Source organism: Lepidochelys kempii, chromosome 1 (genome assembly GCF_965140285.1).
Source record: "Lepidochelys kempii isolate rLepKem1 chromosome 1, rLepKem1.hap1, whole genome shotgun sequence".
Lineage (NCBI taxonomy): Eukaryota > Metazoa > Chordata > Testudines > Cheloniidae > Lepidochelys > Lepidochelys kempii.
This window is the reverse complement of record NC_136380.1, coordinates 6,106,260-6,124,684: the sequence shown is the minus strand read 5'-3', so window position 1 is coordinate 6,124,684 and position 18,425 is coordinate 6,106,260. Positions and strand designations below refer to the sequence as shown.

At 46.8% G+C, this 18,425-nt stretch overlaps 2 protein-coding genes across 2 annotated transcripts; both read left to right on the top strand.

Annotated features, from left to right (window-relative positions):
• The first annotated feature begins 1,690 nt into the window (after window positions 1-1,690).
• LOC140918256 (olfactory receptor 51G2) lies at window positions 1,691-2,626 on the top strand. Its single transcript, XM_073362255.2, has one exon. It carries the CDS (start codon window positions 1,691-1,693, stop codon window positions 2,624-2,626), a length of 936 nt encoding a protein of 311 aa, XP_073218356.1.
• Window positions 2,627-13,239: 10,613 nt separating this feature from the next.
• Window positions 13,240-14,175, top strand: LOC140918212 (olfactory receptor 51G2). Its single transcript, XM_073362118.1, has one exon. The coding sequence runs from the start codon at window positions 13,240-13,242 to the stop codon at window positions 14,173-14,175; it is 936 nt and encodes a 311-aa protein (XP_073218219.1).
• Window positions 14,176-18,425: the final 4,250 nt, after the last annotated feature.

The window sequence follows — 18,425 nt, the reverse complement described above, 5'->3', positions numbered from 1 at the left end:
GAGTATTGGTTGATCATAGGTTGACTATGAGCTGCCAATGTGATATGGCTGTGAAAAAAGCTAATGTCGTCTTGGGATGCATCAGGAGAGGTATTTCCAGTAGGGATAAGGAGGTTTTAGTACCGTTATATAAGGCACTGGTGAGACCTCACCTGGAATACTGTGTGCAGTTCTGGTCTCCCATGTTTAAGAAGGATGAATTCAAACTGGAACAGGTACAGAGAAGGGCTACTAGGATGATCCGAGGAATGGAAAACTTGTCTTATGAAAGGAGACTCAGGGAGCTTGGCTTGTTTAGCCTAACTAAAAGAAGGTTGAGGGGAGATATGATTGCTCTCTATAAATATATCAGAGGGATAAATACCAGAGAGGGAGAGGAATTATTTAAACTCAATACCAATGTGGACACAAGAACAAATGGATATAAACTGGCCACTAGGAAATTTAGATTAGAAATTAGACGAAGGTTTCTAACCATCAGAGGAGTGAAGTTTTGGAATAGCCTTCCGAGGGAAGTAGTGGGGGCAAAAGATCTATCTTGCTTTAAGATTAAACTCGATAAGTTTATGGAGGAGATGGTATGATGGGATAACATGGTTTTGGTAATTAAATATTCATGGTAAATAGGCCCAATGGCCTGTGATGGGTTTTTAGATGGGGTAAGATCCAAGTTACCCGGGAAAGAATTTTCTGTAGTATCTGGCTGATGAATCTTGCCCATATGCTCAGGGTTTAGCTGATCGCCATATTTGGGGTCGGGAAGGAATTTTCCTCCAGGGCAGATTGGAAGGCCCTGGAGGTTTTTCGCCTTCCTCTGTAGCATGGGGCACGGGTCACTTGCTGGAGGATTCTCTGCTCCTTGAGGTCTTCAAACTACAATTTGAGGACTTCAATAGCACAGATATAGGTGTGAGGTCTTTTTTAGGAGTGGTGGGTGAAATTCTGTGGCCTGCATTGTGCAGGAGGTCAGACTAGATGATCATAATGGTCCCTTCTGACCTAAATATCTATGAATCTATGAATCTATGAATCTATGAGGCAATGAAACACGTTTATAAATAGCTTCAGTGCAGGACAGATAAATACAATGACAGTTTAACCCATGCACTTGCCATGTGTTTACACACATCTCATGATACAATGGGCCACACTCCGAAGTGTAGGGCCAGAAAGATTGTCTGTGGGAAAGCCACAATTGTAAAATCACACAGCGCTCAAGTAAGCTGTGGAACTCCCAGCCACCAGACATCAGTGGGGCCAAGACTTGAGCAGGATTCAAAGAGGGACTGGATGTTTATATAGAGTAATTAGAGTAATGAGGATTGTTTCAAAATTTTTTGGATGGGCTCTAAACCTTCCTTATTTACACTGCACTATTTGTCTAATTAGTGAGTGTGAGTTATTTCAAACCTGCCTATTGCAGGGTGTCTTCCACTTCCTCTGAAGCATCTGGAACTGGCCACTAGATATTAGGCTAAATGGGCAATGGGTCTGATCCACTCTGGCAATGCCTATCTTCCTATTTGTTATGTAATTCCAAGACTATATTTTGGTGATCTTCCTTGTACTCCTGGGAGTCTCTAGACTTCACTGAGAGCAGAAAGATATCTCATTAAATCTTATCTAGTCTCCTGTCCTTTTTCCTTTTAGGAAGGAAAGTTCAGAACTCCTCGGACCTGCCCAGGACATTATGTTAGCTGTCAATGACACCAAATTCAATGCTGCAGTGTTCCTTCTCACCGGCATACCAGGGCTGGAAGACTTCCATCTCTGGATCTCTATCCCCTTCTGCTTAATGTATGTTATTTCCATAGTAGGAAATTCAGTCATTCTGTTCATCATAAAAACAGATCCAAGCCTCCACGAGCCCATGTACATTTTCCTTTCCATGTTGGCCGTCACAGACCTTGGCTTATCGATATCCACCATGCCCACGACACTGGGTATAGTCTTGTTTAACTCTAGAGAGATCAGCCTCAATGCCTGTTTTGCCCAGTTGTTCTTCATCCACTTGCTTGAATGCATTGAATCCTCCGTGCTCTTGCTGATGGCCTTTGACCGCTTCATCGCGATCCGTGACCCACTGAGATACGCTTCTATCTTAACCCTGCCAAGAATAGGAAAGATGGGACAGGTGTGTGTGCTAAGAGGGGTGGCTGTAATACTCCCACTCCCTATTCTCCTTCAACGATTGCAATATTGTCGATCCAACGTCCTCTCCCATTGCTATTGCATAAACCAGGACGTCATGAAGATGGCTTGTTCGGATATCAGAGTGAACAGCATCTATGGCTTGTCTGTTGCACTCTTGACGGTGGGTCTGGACTCGCTGCTCGTCTTTCTGTCTTATGTGATGATCCTCGCAGCAGTGCTGAGCATCACATCCCACGCGGAATGTCTTAGGGCCCTGAACACCTGCGTCTCCCACCTCTGCGCTGTCCTGCTCTTCTACACGCCAATGATCGGCCTGTCTGTGGTACACAGATTCGGCGAGGGCTCTTCTCCCCTGCTTCAGATTCTCCTGGGCTATATCTACCTGCTCGTCCCACCCCTGATGAACCCAATTGTGTACAGCGTGAAAAGCAAACACCTTCGTGCGAGGATAATCAGAGTGTTCGTCAAGTGAAGTGTCAGTTCATCATCCGGTTCCAGCACTGTTGACATGGGAGATGAAAAATACAGGCCACCTATTCCATCCTGGACCCTTAAATCTAGAATGACCTGAACTACTGATCTCCACTACGCAGAGACAGGTTCAGACGGGGTCTAAGGCCTGAAGCAACTGGAGAGCGGTTGATGAGGGAGGACAGTGCACAGGGTGAAGGAGACCAAGTCAGGCAGCAGCATTTGAAAAGTGACTTTGTTCTTGCATAGCCAGGGGAATGGTGGGATGTTGTCCCATAAAGAGCTGTGTCGATCGCTGCTCCAACCTCAGAATTCTTATAGATACAGTCAATAAAGAGAAGGGATGTGGATGTTGTTTCCTATTACACCCGGCCTTTCCCTGTCCCGTCTGTATTTAAACATTCACAGGCCATGAAAAACAATGCAGAGGTGTTCTGCTGTCACAGTCCTGGCTCTTCCCGAAAGATCTGCATGCTGTGTGATCTAGGGGGGCTGCACCAGCTGTGGACAGAGGCTGTTCCAGGGGCACCCTTCCCCCACGACCTCAGCCAGGTGCTTGTGACTGAGTCACGTCGGAGACATGATTAAAGCAGGAGCCGCCGGAGAAGCCATTCAGGCAAAGCCCCTAAGACCATTAACAGTTCTGCACACAGCACACCTCTGAGCGCACTCCCCATGGAGGCAGGGCAGAGCTTGCTATGTGAGTGAGGGCCTGACACACAGGAGTCCTGGCAAGAGACTCAGGCCCGGGTTTCCTCCTCCTCCTCCCCCCATTTGTGCTTCCCCAGCAATGAAAAAGAGCAGAAACGGTTCTCATCTCCCCAACAGAGTCACAGCTGGCTCCTATCCCAGCCCAGCCCATTCACTGTACGGTGACCACCTCTTCAAAATGAAAAAAGGGACAGAGGCAGGATCCCCACCCCTTCTGTGATGCTGCCCCTGCCCCTCTTCTTCCCCTGTGTGGCCCCACCCTCTGCTCCCCCTCTTCCCTCAACGCTCCTTCCATTCTCCAGGCCAGAAGCTAAAGCCAGGCTATGGTAAAAGGTGTCTGGGGAGCTAGAGCCACTGTCAGGAGCCCCGATCCTCCACCTGCACTTGATAGAGGGCTGTGGGGCCCAAGGGAAGCCCCCAGTCTGTGTTCCTGCCCCCCAAGATGCACTCCAGAGAAGAGGGAGAATCTGGAGCTCTCCACACCAGCCTTGGCTCCCGGGATAGCTCTTACCACAGCCTGGCAGGTGGCCTGGCTGTGGGGGCGGGGGGTGGAGCATCAGGGGAAGTGGAGGAGTAGGGGGAATGGCCTGGTTGGAAGAGATGGGACCGGGAGCGGTGCCTCTGCAGAAAGGGAACAGGGGTTGCAGCAAGCCTGAACCTATGCTCACCCCAAAAAGAAGTTTTGTGGGGGGCTCCTGCGGAAAGCAGAAGAATGGGGCTGGAGGGTAGGAGATCTTGTGTTTTAGAGAAGACTGAATTAATGCGACCCCACAAAGGGGGCTCTTGTTTTAAGTACTCCGGGCTGAGAGTAAATTATTGCACGGACCTTAGAGGGAAGGGCAGGGTGTCTGCAGGGCTGCCTCAAGCCACTAGGGGGCACTCTGGTGTGGCTCCCATCCCCAAGGACTTAGCAAGAGTGAGCTATGCACTTGAAAGCTGTTACCAGTGGGCAGAGTTTAGCTCAGCCCCTAGGCTGCTCTAAACCCCACTGAGGCAGGGAGGAGAACAGGCCAGCAAATCAAACCCCTCTAACTGGCTCCTTGCCATCCCTGCTCTCTATGGCGAAGGCAGGAGCTCTGCTGGTGTAGCAGAGAATCCAGCCGGGCCTGTCACCGCTCAGATGGCTGGAAGGCTGGTCCTGTTGTCTGGGCACGGCTCTGCAACTCCAGTCAGCTGGGTTTGATTCCTTTGCCATGTGTGACTGTAGGCAAGCCCTGGGCTGTCTCTGACCCCCTGCACAGGTGGATAATAGCCCTGCCCTCCCTTACAGTGGTGGTGTGAGGATAAATACATTCAAGGTGCTCAGATACTCTGAGACCCTAAGATCAGGGCTGTGTCAGGGTTCCACAGAGCAACATTTGTCTATAAAAGGCCTCTTACCACAGCCTCCAGTGACAACTGGCTTCTGGGAAACCCCGTGACTCCAGCACTTGGGTGTCTGTGGCAGATGTGGGGGTGCTCAGGAGAGACAGTGAGGGGTAGGTAGTGGATTTCTGAGGGGAATGTTGGATAGTCACGATAAAGTCAAGCCTTTCAGCACAGTCACCAGACCGGTGTTTGCAGCCATTGAGGCAGAATGGGTCTAACTGCCAAACAATGGAGCAGCAGCCATGGGCTCCTCATCTTAGACTGTCTCGTTGGGCGAAAGCAGTCTCAGGGCAAAGGTCAGCTTCACACCTTCTCCCAGTAACATGGACATGGCTGAGCACTACGGTGGCTGGTCCCAGGCTCACACAGGTTTCAGCAAAGGCTGCTTCCAAAAGAAAGGGGCAAACAGATGGGAAGATACTGTCAGGGACACAGGGAAACTAGGCTGGGTTCGAAGCAGGGGCGTCATCATGGGTGGGCCTGGGTGGGCCGTGGCCCACCTGTTTAGCATCCAGGCCCACCCAAATCGGGGCAAAGCCTCCCAATCCACTGGCTGGGACTCCCGACTGCAGCTCGGTGTCCAGCTGTGTCCCTCTCCTGCCAGTCTCATGTGATGATGCCCTAGTCACCCAGCCCAAATGAGGTGTGCCTTGTGGGTGCCGGTCTGGGCCAATAGCATATTAGCAACTGGGTCTGGGCCAATGGAGCAGCCCCAGTCAGCTCCACCTACCCAGCACTCCTGTGGATAAGCAGGGTCCGAGCATGGGTGCTTGCTCTACTCCCTCCACCTGCCTCTCCTCACGGGGAGTGGGTCGGAGCATGGGAAGAGCGCAGGGGGGGAGTGGGAGAAGCCCCACCTGGACCCACTGGCAGGCAGGATCACTGGACAGGGGAAGTGGGTCACTCCCATTCATCCCAACCCTGCTCCCCTGCAGGAGTGCTGCGTAGGGGAAGTGGGACAATTCCCCCTGCCCTGACCCCACTAATCCACAGGAACACCGGGAGCAGCAAGCCCCCATACCCCAAAGCCACTGTCTGGAAGGAGCGGGGCTGCAGAAGGGGTGGGGAGGGACCCCCAGTTGTCCTGGGCCAGCCAGGGCCCCACAAATCCTGATCTGCCTCTGTGGGGGGATGCAGGCCCCCTGTCATTGCCTGCCCACCTGAAAGGTGGGCCCACCCAGTTTTTCTGTTCTAGCTACACCACTACTCCCAAGAAATCCTTGGGAAAGCCTGAGTAACTTAGCTTGAAGTGATACATGAGATAGATGAGTGTAGATATGTGACAGCTGCCTGTTATTTTAAAATCATTTTCTCTAATGCTTTATGTTGTCTGTTAATATAGCTACTACTTTTAAGTAGGCTGGGGGTGATTGTGTAGCTCTGGTCAAAAGCACCCAAATGGAAGAAACTGAGGTGTCCAGTCAGACCTGCTTGGTGATAAAAGTTTAGCATTGATGGGGTGTTGCTCCCAGCTCAAACAGTGGGACAATTAAGAACATAAGAACGGCCAGACTGGGTTAGCCCAAGGGTCCATCTAGCCTAGTATCCTGTCTTCCTACAGTGGTCAATGCCAGGTGCCCCAGAGGGAATGAACAGAACAGGTAATCATCAAATGATCCATCTCCTGTCGCCCATTCCCAGCTTCTGGCAAACAGAGGATGGGGACACCATCACTGCCCATCCTGGCTAATAGCCATTAATGGGTGACCCCAGTTCTTGTTTTATGAGAAGTAGTAAACAACACTTCCTTATCTACTTTCTCTACACCAGTCTTGATTTTATAGACCTCAATCATATCCCCCCTTAGTCGTATCTTTTCCACGCCGAAAAGTCCCAGTCTTATTAACCTCTACTCATATGGAAGCTGTTCCATACCCCTAATAATTTTTGTTGCCCTTTTCTGAACCTTTTCCAATTCCAAAATAACTTTTTTGAGATGGGGCGACCACATCTGCACTCAGTATTCAAGATGTCGGCATACCATGGATTTACATAGAGGCAACATGATATTTTCTGTCCTATTATCTATCCCTTTGTTAATTATTCCCTGCATTCTGTTTGCTTTTTTGATTGCTGTTGCACATTGAATGGATGATTTCAGAGAACTATCCACATGACTCTGAGATCTCTTTCTTGAGTGGTAACAAGCTAATTTACCCCATCATTTTCTATGTATAGTTGGGATTATGCTTTCCAATGTCCATTACTTTGCATTTATCAACATTAAATTTCATCTGCCGTTTCATTGCCCAGTCACCCAGTTTTGAGAGATCCTTTTGTAGCTCTTCGCAGTCTGCCTGGCTCTTAACTATCTTTAATAATTTTGTATCATCTTCAAATTGTGCCACCTCACTGTTTACCCCTTTTTCCAGATCATTTATGAATATTGTGACAGGGTCAAACCAGATGGCTACAAGAGAGTGGTCAAAGGTAGATACATTAGTTCCAGGTTAAGCAGGTCCCTTTTCCCTGGGTAAGATAACAGGGACCATTCCAGAACACTCAAGAACTTTCTAGAACTAATTAAGGCAGGCAGGCTAATTAGGACACCTGTAGCCAATTGGGAAGCTGCTAGAACTAATTAAGGCTAATCAGGACACCTGGTTTAAAAAGGCTGTCACTCCAGTTAGTGAGGTGTGCGCGTAAGGAGCTGGGAGTGAGAGGACGTACTGCTGGAGGACTGAGGAGTGCAAGTGTTAACAGACATCTGGAGGAAGGTCCTGTCGTGAGGACAAAGAAGGTGTTGGGAGGAGGCCATGGGGAAGTAGCCCAGGAAGTTGTAGCTGTCGCACAGCTGTTCCAGGAGGCACTCTAGACAGCTGCAGTCCACAGGGCCCTGGGCTGGAATCCAGGGTAGAGGGTGGACCCGGGTTTCCCCCAAACCTCCCAACTCCTGACCCAACACAGGAGCTTCCACCAGAGGTGAAGGTCTCTGAGCTGGTCCCTCACCCACATGGTGGATCAGCAGAAAATGCGGGGATTGTTCTTACTCTTTTTCCCCCATACTGGCCAGCGATGAGGTTATCTGAGTGAATGGCAGATTTGAGCCATGAAAGTGGCCAAACTGAGGGCTGCCATGAATCTCTGAGGCAAGCAAAACCCGCCAATAAGCGCAGGACCCACCAAGGTAGAGGAGGAACTTTGTTACAATATGTTGAATAGGATTTTCAGGCAGAAGAAAAAGAAAAGGAACATAAAAGACTTTTGGAGTTAAAAGAATTACAGATAAAAGATATGGAAACTCAGAAGAAAGCTGAAGCAGCTGCCCAACAGAGAATTTTGGAATTCAAAGAGCAAGAAATTGAGTCAAAGAAACTACCCAGGGAACTGCCAGGCAAAGAAATGAAGAAAGAAAGAGAAAGAAAGGACCTCGGCCAGCAGCAGCAGTTTTGGTGTTTGGGAGTGGACTCAGGGCTAGAGGCAGGGGATTGTAGTGTGGGGTGGCTCTTACCTCGTGGTGGGGGGAACCCTGTCTCCCTCTGGGATGCCCCTGCAGCTCTTAGAAGGAGAGGCCAGGGGGCTCCGTGTGCTGCCCGCACCCACAGACCCCACACCCATAGCTCTTATTGGCTACAGTTCCCCTGTGCGTAGGAGTTGCCGGGACCCATGGAGGTGGGTAGGGAGCCTGCCAGCCCTGCCAACCCCCATTCCCCAGTACGAGTGCCTCTGCCTTCCTCGCAGTTTGCCACCCCATCCCCTCCCCCTGAGCACCCCACGATTAATTAGCAGTATATAGCAAAAGTCATGGACAGGTTATAGGCCATTAATTTTTGTTTACTGTGCGTGACCTGTCCAAGACTTTTACTAAAAATAGCCGTGACTAAAATATAGATGGCTCATAAACAAAGACAATGGACCATGGAAGAGGTTAGCTTTCCTGTGAACATTTCAGCCAGCCTATCAGTAATGGATGCTATGACTCAACAGGGCATCCAAGGACATGGGAACAGACCACGTGATACTGAACTCCATTTTGGTACTTGTATTTTTCCACACACTGGACTGGGAACTTGTCTTGAAACAAAGGACAAACTTTTTTTCTCTGTGGAAAAACTATGTAAGAGGGAGAGTGACATCATTTCTTGGACTCACTCCCCACACAAGCGACCTCCTTCAAACACCTGAGGAAGAAAGACTGACCTGGTGAAAATGATGTACCCAGGCTAAAGGGATTTCTAGCCTGCACATGGAAACTTGGTGGACTGCTTGTATTACCAGTCAGGGTGAGAAATTGATAATTTATATCCAATTGATCTAGTATGTTAGGCTTAGTTAGCATTTTTATTTATTTGACAGGTAATCTGCTTTGATCTGTTTGCTATCACTTATAATCACTTAAAATCCATCCTTTTGTAGTTAATAATTTTTTTTTATGCTTTATCTTTCCCAGCATGATTTGAGCAATGTGTCTGGCAAAAATCTCAGCTCTGTGTCCAAATGCTGTTGCATATCATTCCCACATCAATGGGAAAGTGATCTTTATTAATGAGCTTACACTATACAGGCACCTGTGCAGTGCAAGAGGGTATAATGCTGGGTTTAGACTCCAGCAAGGTTGAAAGGCGGGGGAGCTTGGAAATTGGCTGTTGTCTCCTGCCTGACTTTAACTTTCTTTTAGGTAAAGCACTCAGACAGTTCATTTGGGTGTGTGGCCCCACTTGCTGTCCTGCTGGGTGATAACAGAGATTGCAGAGCAGTGTAAGATTGGCCAGACAAGTGGGAGGGTTAAGGCGCCCAGTGGTTCCCATGGCTCCCAGACTACATGCCTGTGGTGACAATCTGTCACAGTGGTCTGTGTCACTAAGCTTCCTGCGTTCATCAATAATCTACATGGACTCCAGGGACATTACTGATGACCCCAGGCAGATGAGTATCACATACTACCTCCTCAGCCCCCTCCACCTTGTACAACGCCCCCTTAAGCAGATCCTGTGGGCAGTGGCTACTGTGGCAGGCCCTGGTAGCACATCTCTAAGGAATCTGTGCTACCACCGGCCTGGAGAGGGTCCTAGAGCAGGTGTGCAGGCACCGAGATCATGGGTAGGCCGAGCTGGAAGTGGATGACTGAGATCTGTGCATAGCTTTGGATCCTGGGTCCCTCTTTTCATTCCTCAGGGAGAAGGGATGATCCAAGGGATATTTCCATGTTGGGAGCCTTGTGGAATCTCCCTTCCCTGGCCTGCACCCTGCTTGGGCGAAATCTTGTCCTATATTATATTGTTTATTATTATTATTATTTTATTATTTCATTTCAGCAGGATCACAGCTGTGATAGCATCATCATTACCACGCAGCCACCCCCAATGTATCCATTTGAAAAATCTGAACCACACAAACAGTGATGGCAAGCCTGTATTCCAGGTATAGACTGTCTAGCAGGTCTTGCACTACAGTCCAATAGGGTAGCATGACTACGCATCCCCTGTGATTTGTCCTCCTGCAGTTTGCCATTGGCCGTAGTGGGGGTTAAAGCTGGTGCACACAAAGCCAAGCAGCTGAGTTTCCCTGATGGCCAAGTGGCCCCCAAGGGGTTGTTCAAGCATGTTTCATAAAGACAAATCCCCCGCATCTGAACAGATACTGTCTCCTGCCTGTGCAAACTGTCTGGTGACTCCTTGTCCCTTAGGGTGAAGACCTCTGGTGTCAGCAGCTCCCCTTCTAGTAGGAATTGGGTATGTTGGCAGGTTCCACTATCTTTAAAATGCGAAGTGAAGGGGAAAGGCTGGAAGCTGTTTCCAGTTGCAGATTTTCTGTGCAACAGCAGAGGATTCAGATGGGCTGTCGGTGTGTCTCAGTGACAGGGGCTGGAGGGCAGGCAGCGCTAGGTAGCTTGGGAACCCCTCCCCTAAATGTACCCATGCTCTACGCTGGGTTCTTGAAGCTACACAGAAATCTGAGATTCAAAAAGAGCTCAGAGTGTTAAAACCCCAATGCCCTGTGTCAGGATTTCTCAAGGGGCCATATTTGTATAGGTGCTGTGTGCTCTGGGCCAGATGCTGCCAGGGGCTGAGTGCGAGGAGACCCACAGAATATCACTGACTAGTTCTCCTATCACCTAAGGTTTATTTGCTGCTGGAAATTTAATCATCAAATGCATTTTCAAAGTTTTTATTCTCCAGGTTAATTGTGAGTGCAGGAATTCAGAGCTGATTGCCCTGCGGTGAAAGGTCTGATGAGGCATATTTCTATTTCCATTCTGGCTGAGAGCTCTAGAATCTCTCTCATGTAGATAACCCTCAGAGTCACCGGCCTACCAGCATCTATTCCCCCCTCTGTTCTCCGAGTGCTACATGTCAGTCCTCGTACCCTTTCCTCTCATGGGGTGGAATCCCGCAATCCTTCCACCCTCAGACTATCCCCTGGGGTACCGCACACTGCAATTCGACTGTGCTTGCCCTGCCGGTTCGAGTGGGTTCGACACCTGCGGTTCTTCCCTTTAGGAGGATGTGAGCAGTCGTGAGATGAGTGACCAGCCAGCCTTCTTGAACCAGAATACTGTTTAATGTGAACAGTAGGAATGAAGAGTAACATGGGGGGATAAGAAGGTTTTCAAACAAAAGGCTTGACTCCCAGCCCTCCCTCTCTGACAGGGACCAGGCAGGCTGAGGGGTTTGAGTCTTCCCCAGTGTTGTCTGTGCCTGTCAGTCTGAAAAGTTTCTCAGCAACAGCAGCCCCACCTCTCTACAGACTCCCAGCACTAACAAAACAAACTGGGTAACCTGGCTTGAGCCTGGAAATAGGCTCTTCCCACGCTGTAGCTCCGGTGTTGTCTCTCAACCTCCCTGAAGTCTTTACTGAGAGATGTTTGTTTTTCTTCTGCTGTTCCTTCCCTTCCTTCTTGTTTTCCAGCAGCCTGCTATTAAATATAGAAAAGCCATACTGGTTTCAATAGCCATCTCAGTTGTTAACCCAATATAGCTATAAGCAAACATCCCCAGAACTGGGTTTAACCTACACATTATTATGGCATCTCAGCTCCATGTCTGTCCCAATATCATTTTAAAGTGCTATGTATTTTAGAAATACAGGACAGAGACAGAGAAAGAGAGAGAGAGAACAATAGACTACTTTCCTGTGGGAAATGCAGTTCCATTTCCATGAATTCTCCTGCAATATTTTGGGGAAACAAGGACTCCAAGTGGCCCTTTTTCCTGGATTTTTGTCTAAATCACTTGGTGGTAGCAGCAATACTGGCCAAGGACAAGGAAAGGATTTGTGCCTTGGGTAAGTTTTAACCTAAGCTGGTAGAAATAATATTAGGGGGTCTTTCATGTGGATCCCCACATCTGTACCCCAGAGTTCAGAGTGGAGAGGGAACCCTGACACCTCCCACACAGAGCTGAATTAACTGTTTGTGTTAGCTTGTAACTTGTCAGATATCTATAGAACCTTGCATGGGGTGAGGACGCAGGTTATGTGAGGAGGGGATAGCTCAGTGGTTTGAGCATTGGCCTGCTAAACCCAGCGTTGTGAGTTCAGTCCTTGAGGGGGAGATTTGGGGCTTGCTCCTGCTTTCAGCAGGGGGTTGGACTAGATGACCTCCTGAGGTCCATTCCAACCCTGATATTCTATGAAGAGAGACTTGTAGGATGATTGAACTCCCTGGATTTAGTCAACGCTGGCCAGGCAAAGCGCTTCTCTTGGAGGGATTTTTGGGTGTCAGAGTGTATCACCAGGAGCATTTGGTAACAGAAAGATAATAGAGCCTGGTTCTGATTGAATTTACACATGCAAATCTAGAGTGGTGCAGTTGAAGTCAATGTTATTGAATTAAGAACCTGGCCCTAAGAATTTATCCCCCAAAACTGCAAAGAGGCAGTGGTATAACTTAAACTCTCAGGAGTGGAGAAAATAAAAAAAGATATCATGAGGCAATGAAACGTGTATAAATACCCTGAATGCAGGACACATTAATACCATTTTCACCATGCACTTGCCTGTGTTTACATACATGTCATGATAGAATGGGCTACACTCAGAAGAGGAGGGCCAGACACGGTGTCTGTGTCAAGATCACAATTATAAAATCACACAGTGCTCAAGTAGACTGCAGAACTCACAGTCACAAGATATCAAAGAGACAAAGAACTTAGCAGGATTCAAAGAGGGAATGGATATTTATATGAGTAACCAGAATATCCAGTTAGAGTAGTGAGGATTTAAAAAAAATAACTCTTGGAAGGGCTATAAACCTTCCTGATTTACACCACAAATATGTATAACTAGTGTGTGTCAGGGGGAAAATTTCCCTTGGAGCAGGTTATCTCAGAGCTGCGTATTGCAGGGCTTCTTCCACCTTCCTCTGCAGCATCTGGAACTGGCTACTGGATACTGGGATAACAGGTTTGGCAGTGCCTATCTTCCTTTCAATGGTGTAAATCCAAGACTATGTTTTTGCTGATCTTCCTTGAGCTTCTGGGAGTCTCTAGACTTCACTGAGAGCAGAAAGATGTCTCATTAAATCTCATCTAGTCTCCTCTCCTTTTTCCTTTCAGGAAGTAAAGTTCAAAACTCCCTGGACCTGCCCAGTACATTATGTCAGCTGTCAATGACACCAAATTCAACTCTGTAGTGTTCTTTCTCACTGGGATACCTGGGCAGGAAGACATCCATCTCTGGATTTCTATCCCCTTCTGCTTCATGTATGCTATTTCGATAGTAGGAAATTCAGTCATTCTGTTCATTATAAAAACAGATCCAAGCCTCCACGAGCCTATGTACATTTTCCTTTCCATGTTGGCCATCGCAGACCTTGGCTTATTGATAGCCACCATGCCGACGATACTGGGAATATACTTGTTTAACTCTAGGGAGATCAGCCTGGATGCCTGTTTTACCCAGCTACTCTTCATCCCCTCACTTCAATGCATTGAATCCTCTGTGCTCTTGTTGATGGCCTTTGACCGCTTCATCGCGATCTGTTATCCACTGAGATATGCTTCTATCTTAACTCTGCCAAGAATAGGCAAGATGGGACTGGTGTGTGTATTAAGAGGAGTGGCTGTAACTCTCCCACTCCCCATTCTCCTGAAACGGTTCCGATACTGTCGAGACAATGTCGTCTCCCATTCGTACTGCGTGCACAATGAGGTCATGAAGATGGCTTGTTCAGATATCACAGTCAATAACATCTATGGCTTGTTTACTAAACTCTTAATGATGGGATTGGACTCGCTGCTAATCTTTCTCTCTTATGTGATGATTCTCAAAATAGTGCTAAGCATCACGTCCCACACAGAGTGCCTCAGGGCCCTGAACACCTGCGTCTCCCACCTCTGTGCCGTCCTGCTCTTCTACACACCAGCAATCGGATTGTCTGTGATACACAGATTCAGGGAGGGCTCTTCTCCCATGCCTGAGATTATCCTGGGCTACATCTCTATGCTGGTCCCACCCCTGATGAACCCAATTGTGTACAGTGTGAAAAGCAAACACCTTCGTGTGAGGATAATCAGAGTGTTCATCAAATGAAGGGTCAGTTCATCACCTGACCCCAGTGCTGGTGACATGGGAGACAAAAAAACATTGGCCACCTTTTCTATCCTTGTCAAGGTTCCTTCCCCACTCTGAACTCTAGGGTACAGATGTGGTGACCTGCATAAAAACCTCCTAAGCTTACTTTTACCAGCTTAGGTTAAAACTTTCCCAAGGTACAAATTAATTTTACCCTTTCCCCTTGGATTTCCACTGCCACCACCAAACTTTATCTGGGTTTACTGGGAAACGTAGTTTGGACACGTAGTTTCCCCCAAAAATCCTCCCAAGCCTTGCACCCCACTTCCTGGGGAAGGTTTGGTAAAAATCCTCACCAATATGCATAGGTTACCACAGACCCAAACCCTTGGATCTCAGAACAATGAAACAGCATTCAGTTTTCTTACAAGAAGACTTTTAATAGAAGTAAAAAGGAATCACCTCTGTAAAATCAGGATGGTAGATACATTACAGGGTAATTAGATTCAAAACATAGAGAATCTCTCTAGGCAAAACCTTAAGTTACAAAAAAGACACACAGACAGGAATAGTCATTCTATTCAGCACAGCTATTTTCTCAGCCATTTCAAGAAATCATAATCTAACACATACCTAGCTAGATTACTTACTAAAAGTTCTAAGACTCCATTCCTGTTCTGTCCCTGGCCAAAGCATCATACAGACAGACACAGACCCTTTGATTTTCTCCCTCCTCCCAGCTTTTGAAAGTATCTTGTCTCCTCATTGGTCATTTTGGTCAGGTGCCAGCGAGGTTACCTTTAGCTTCTTAACCCTTTACAGGTGAGAGGAGCTTTCCCCTGGCCAGGAGGGATTTCAAAGGGGTTTACCCTTCTCTTTATATTTATGACACTGCCAAACTGTGGAACAACATATTTTACCTCTGTGTTTGGCACTGGTGCGACCACTACTGGGATCCTGTGTACAGATCTGGTGTGTTCAGTTCAAGAGGAATGTTGATGCACTGGAGAGGGGTTCAAAAAAGAGCTACAAGAATGATTAAAGGATTATCAAACCTGCCTTAGTGTGATAGACTCAAGAAGCTCAATCTCTTTATTTTAATGAAGAAAGGCAGGGGTAGCATTTCAGATTGGGGTGGGGGGACTCTAACCGTGATTCCAGGGGCTCCTTAGGCACCTGAAAACTGTAGGGTTTTTTTGCAGATAATAACTTAGAAATTAAGTCATAGGAGCACTGTATCTAACTCCTATATATAAAAAAGAGAATTAAATAAATATTAGACCCACTCAGCTTTAATACTAACATGTTCTCACATATTCTGTCAAATGACTTAAGGGCCACTGGTTAGGTTTAAAATTTTAATGTATATTCTTAGTTTGTTACAAACTCTTGAATACAACAATTGTAGAAAAATCTAGTTTACTTTCTATCACTTGTTTGCAGTTAACTAAGCTTCGAATTGATCATTTAACTTTGGAAAACCCTATGAAGGCAAGGCCCCAGGGCTTTATACTGCACCTGCCTGGGGCTCTGGGGATGTTACCCCACTACAAATAATAGACTAGAAAGTGACCTTAAGCAGCAGGGAAACTGACACTTTCAAGACACTTTCACAACACTGCCAATCCCAAATGTTCAAAACTCATGAATCCGGCACACCACAAAGTATGAGATTGGCTTTATAATCATGAGATTGTGTAAAAATAACAGATTTGGAGTTCTTTTTATTTGCCTTCTGCTTTTTGAGTGTTTAGGGTGTACTAGGGTCACATTTTGACGCTTTCTCCACAGCCACGAGGACTAGAAACTTCATTTTTCTTGAAGAATGAAGACTGAAATCATCACATCTCCACTTGTCTCTAGGAGCTGGGGCTCTAAGGAAAACAATAATTATCATGAGACTCGTGACAAAATCATGAGAGTTGGCAACATTGCTTTCACTTCTGATTAAAGCCTAGTTACTTTCTAGAAGGCTCTTCAACACAACACTACAGTGACTGAGTTGCAGTTCTCACAGGAGAATATTTAAAAGCAGACAAGAAGAAAATGCCATATTTTAAAGTTGAGAAAAAAATTGAGACTTTTTGAGGTATGTCAGGGCCACTGCAGGCAAGAAAGGAAAATACACAGGCACAGGAGCTCTAGACAGCTCTTCCTCTTGAAAGAAAGTTGGAGGGTCAAATCTTTTAGTCCTTAATCCAGTAAAACTTCTATTACTATCAGTGCCTTCGCTCATAGAGGTTAACATGTGCTTAATAACTATATGCTTCATACTTAAGTAGCTGAGCCATCTTATCCAGGGCTACACATTTTACACACATTGGCTCAGGGACTACATTTTCTGGCACACTCTGGACAGTGCTGAGCACAAAGATGGTACCCAATGAATAATACAAATCATAACAATAATCTTCGACTTTATGGACTCTGTGGATGCAATTTCTGTTCTCTGCTCTGGAATTGGCCTGAATGCAGCTGAATCCCTAAGAATTTGAGGCATAAACACATCGGATACTTATATGACACTCTCTGATTCCTTCCTTTTCTTGAACTCAGAACAAAAAATGACAAAACAAAATGGTTTTCAGTTAAAATGTAAAATTCCACAGCAGCCATTGCTCTACAACCCAGAACCTGCCACCCCCTGGGAGTTAAATGAGCTCTTCTTAGCTGACTCTCATTCTCCATCCTTCCTGATCTCTGTGCTGCTTTTCATGCTGCCAACCACGACATCCATCCCAACCTCCTGGGACCATTTTCTGGCATCTCAGAGAACTGGCCACCTTGATTTGGCTCCCATCTACCAGAGTTCTCTTTTTTGCAGTATGCAGCTGTCATAAAAATAAAGGGAAGGGTAAACCCCTTTGAAATCCCTCCTGGCCAGGGGAAAGCTCCTCTCACCTGTAAAGGGTTAAGAAGCTAAAGGTAACCTCACTGGCACCTGACCAAAATGACCAATGAGGAGACAAGATACTTTCAAAAGCTGGGAGGAGGGAGAGAAACAAAGGGTCTGTGTGTCTGTCTATATGCTGGTTTCTGCCGGGGATAGAGCAGGAATGGAGTCTTAGAACTTTTAGTAAGTAATCTAGCTAGGTATGTGTTAGATTATGATTTCTTTAAATGGCTGAGAAAAGAATTGTGCTGAATAGAATAACTATTTCTGTCTGTGTATCTTTTTTGTAACTTAAGGTTTTGCCTAGAGGGATTCTCTATGTTTTGAATCTAATTACCCTGTAAGGTATCTACCATCCTGATTTTACAGAGGTGATTTCTTTACTTCTATTTACTTCTATTTTTATTAAAAGTCTTCTTGTAAGAAAACTGAATGCTTTTTCATTGTTCTCAGATCCAAGGGTTTGGGTCTGTGGTCACCTATACAAATTGGTGAGGCTTTTTATCCAACATTTCCCAGGAAAGGGGGGGGGTGCAAGTGTTGGGAGGATTGTTCATTGTTCTTAAGATCCAAGGGTCTGGGTCTGTAGTCAGCTAGGCAAATTGGTGAGGCTTTTTACCAAACCTTGTCCAGGAAGTGGGGTGCAAGGTTTTGGGAAGTATTTTTGGGGGAAAGACGCGTCCAAACAGCTCTTCCCCAGTAACCAGTATTAGTTTGGTGGTGGTAGCAGCCAGTCCAAGGACAACGGGTGGAATATTTTGTACCTTGGGGAAGTTTTGACCTAAGCTGGTAAAGATAAGCTTAGGAGGTTTTTCCTGCAGGTCCCCACATCTGTACCCTCGAGTTCAGAGTGGGGGAGGAACCTTGACAGCAGCAGAGACATAGGCTGATCTGTTGGATAGGGACCTAGCCCTGAAAGACCTGGGTACTACTCCCCCTTGAGCTTCCTGTATGACCTCAGGCCAGTGCCTTAAAAACAGAGCTTCCAACCCTTTTAGGCACCCATAGATTCAGCTAGACATCTAATGGGGTTTACAAAGCACCTGACCTTCTAGGCACTTTTAAAAATCCCACTAGTTACCTAAATGCCTTTGAAAATCTGGCCCTTAGTCTCTGGGTGCCTCAATGCCCCATCTGTAAAATGGGAATAACAGCACTGCCCTATGTCATTGAGGGGCTGTGAAGAGAAATTGGTTAGACATTGTGAGGCGCTCAGATAGGACAGTGATGGGGCCATATAAGTACCACAGGTATAGTGGGAACTTCTCTATCCCACTGCTATCCCTTTCCTTGCTTTTGGCCCGTTCTTTCCACCTATGCCCCCAAAGCTCCCCCTTTTCCGAAAGTAACCTTGGCTTAGAGGGCTTTGCTGTAT

What these genes read in the sequence shown, in the direction of transcription:
- LOC140918256 (XM_073362255.2), top strand. Translation starts at nt 1,691, where the DNA reads ATGTTAGCTGTCAATGACACCAAATTCAATGCTGCAGTGTTCCTTCTC.
- LOC140918212 (XM_073362118.1), top strand. Translation starts at nt 13,240, where the DNA reads ATGTCAGCTGTCAATGACACCAAATTCAACTCTGTAGTGTTCTTTCTC.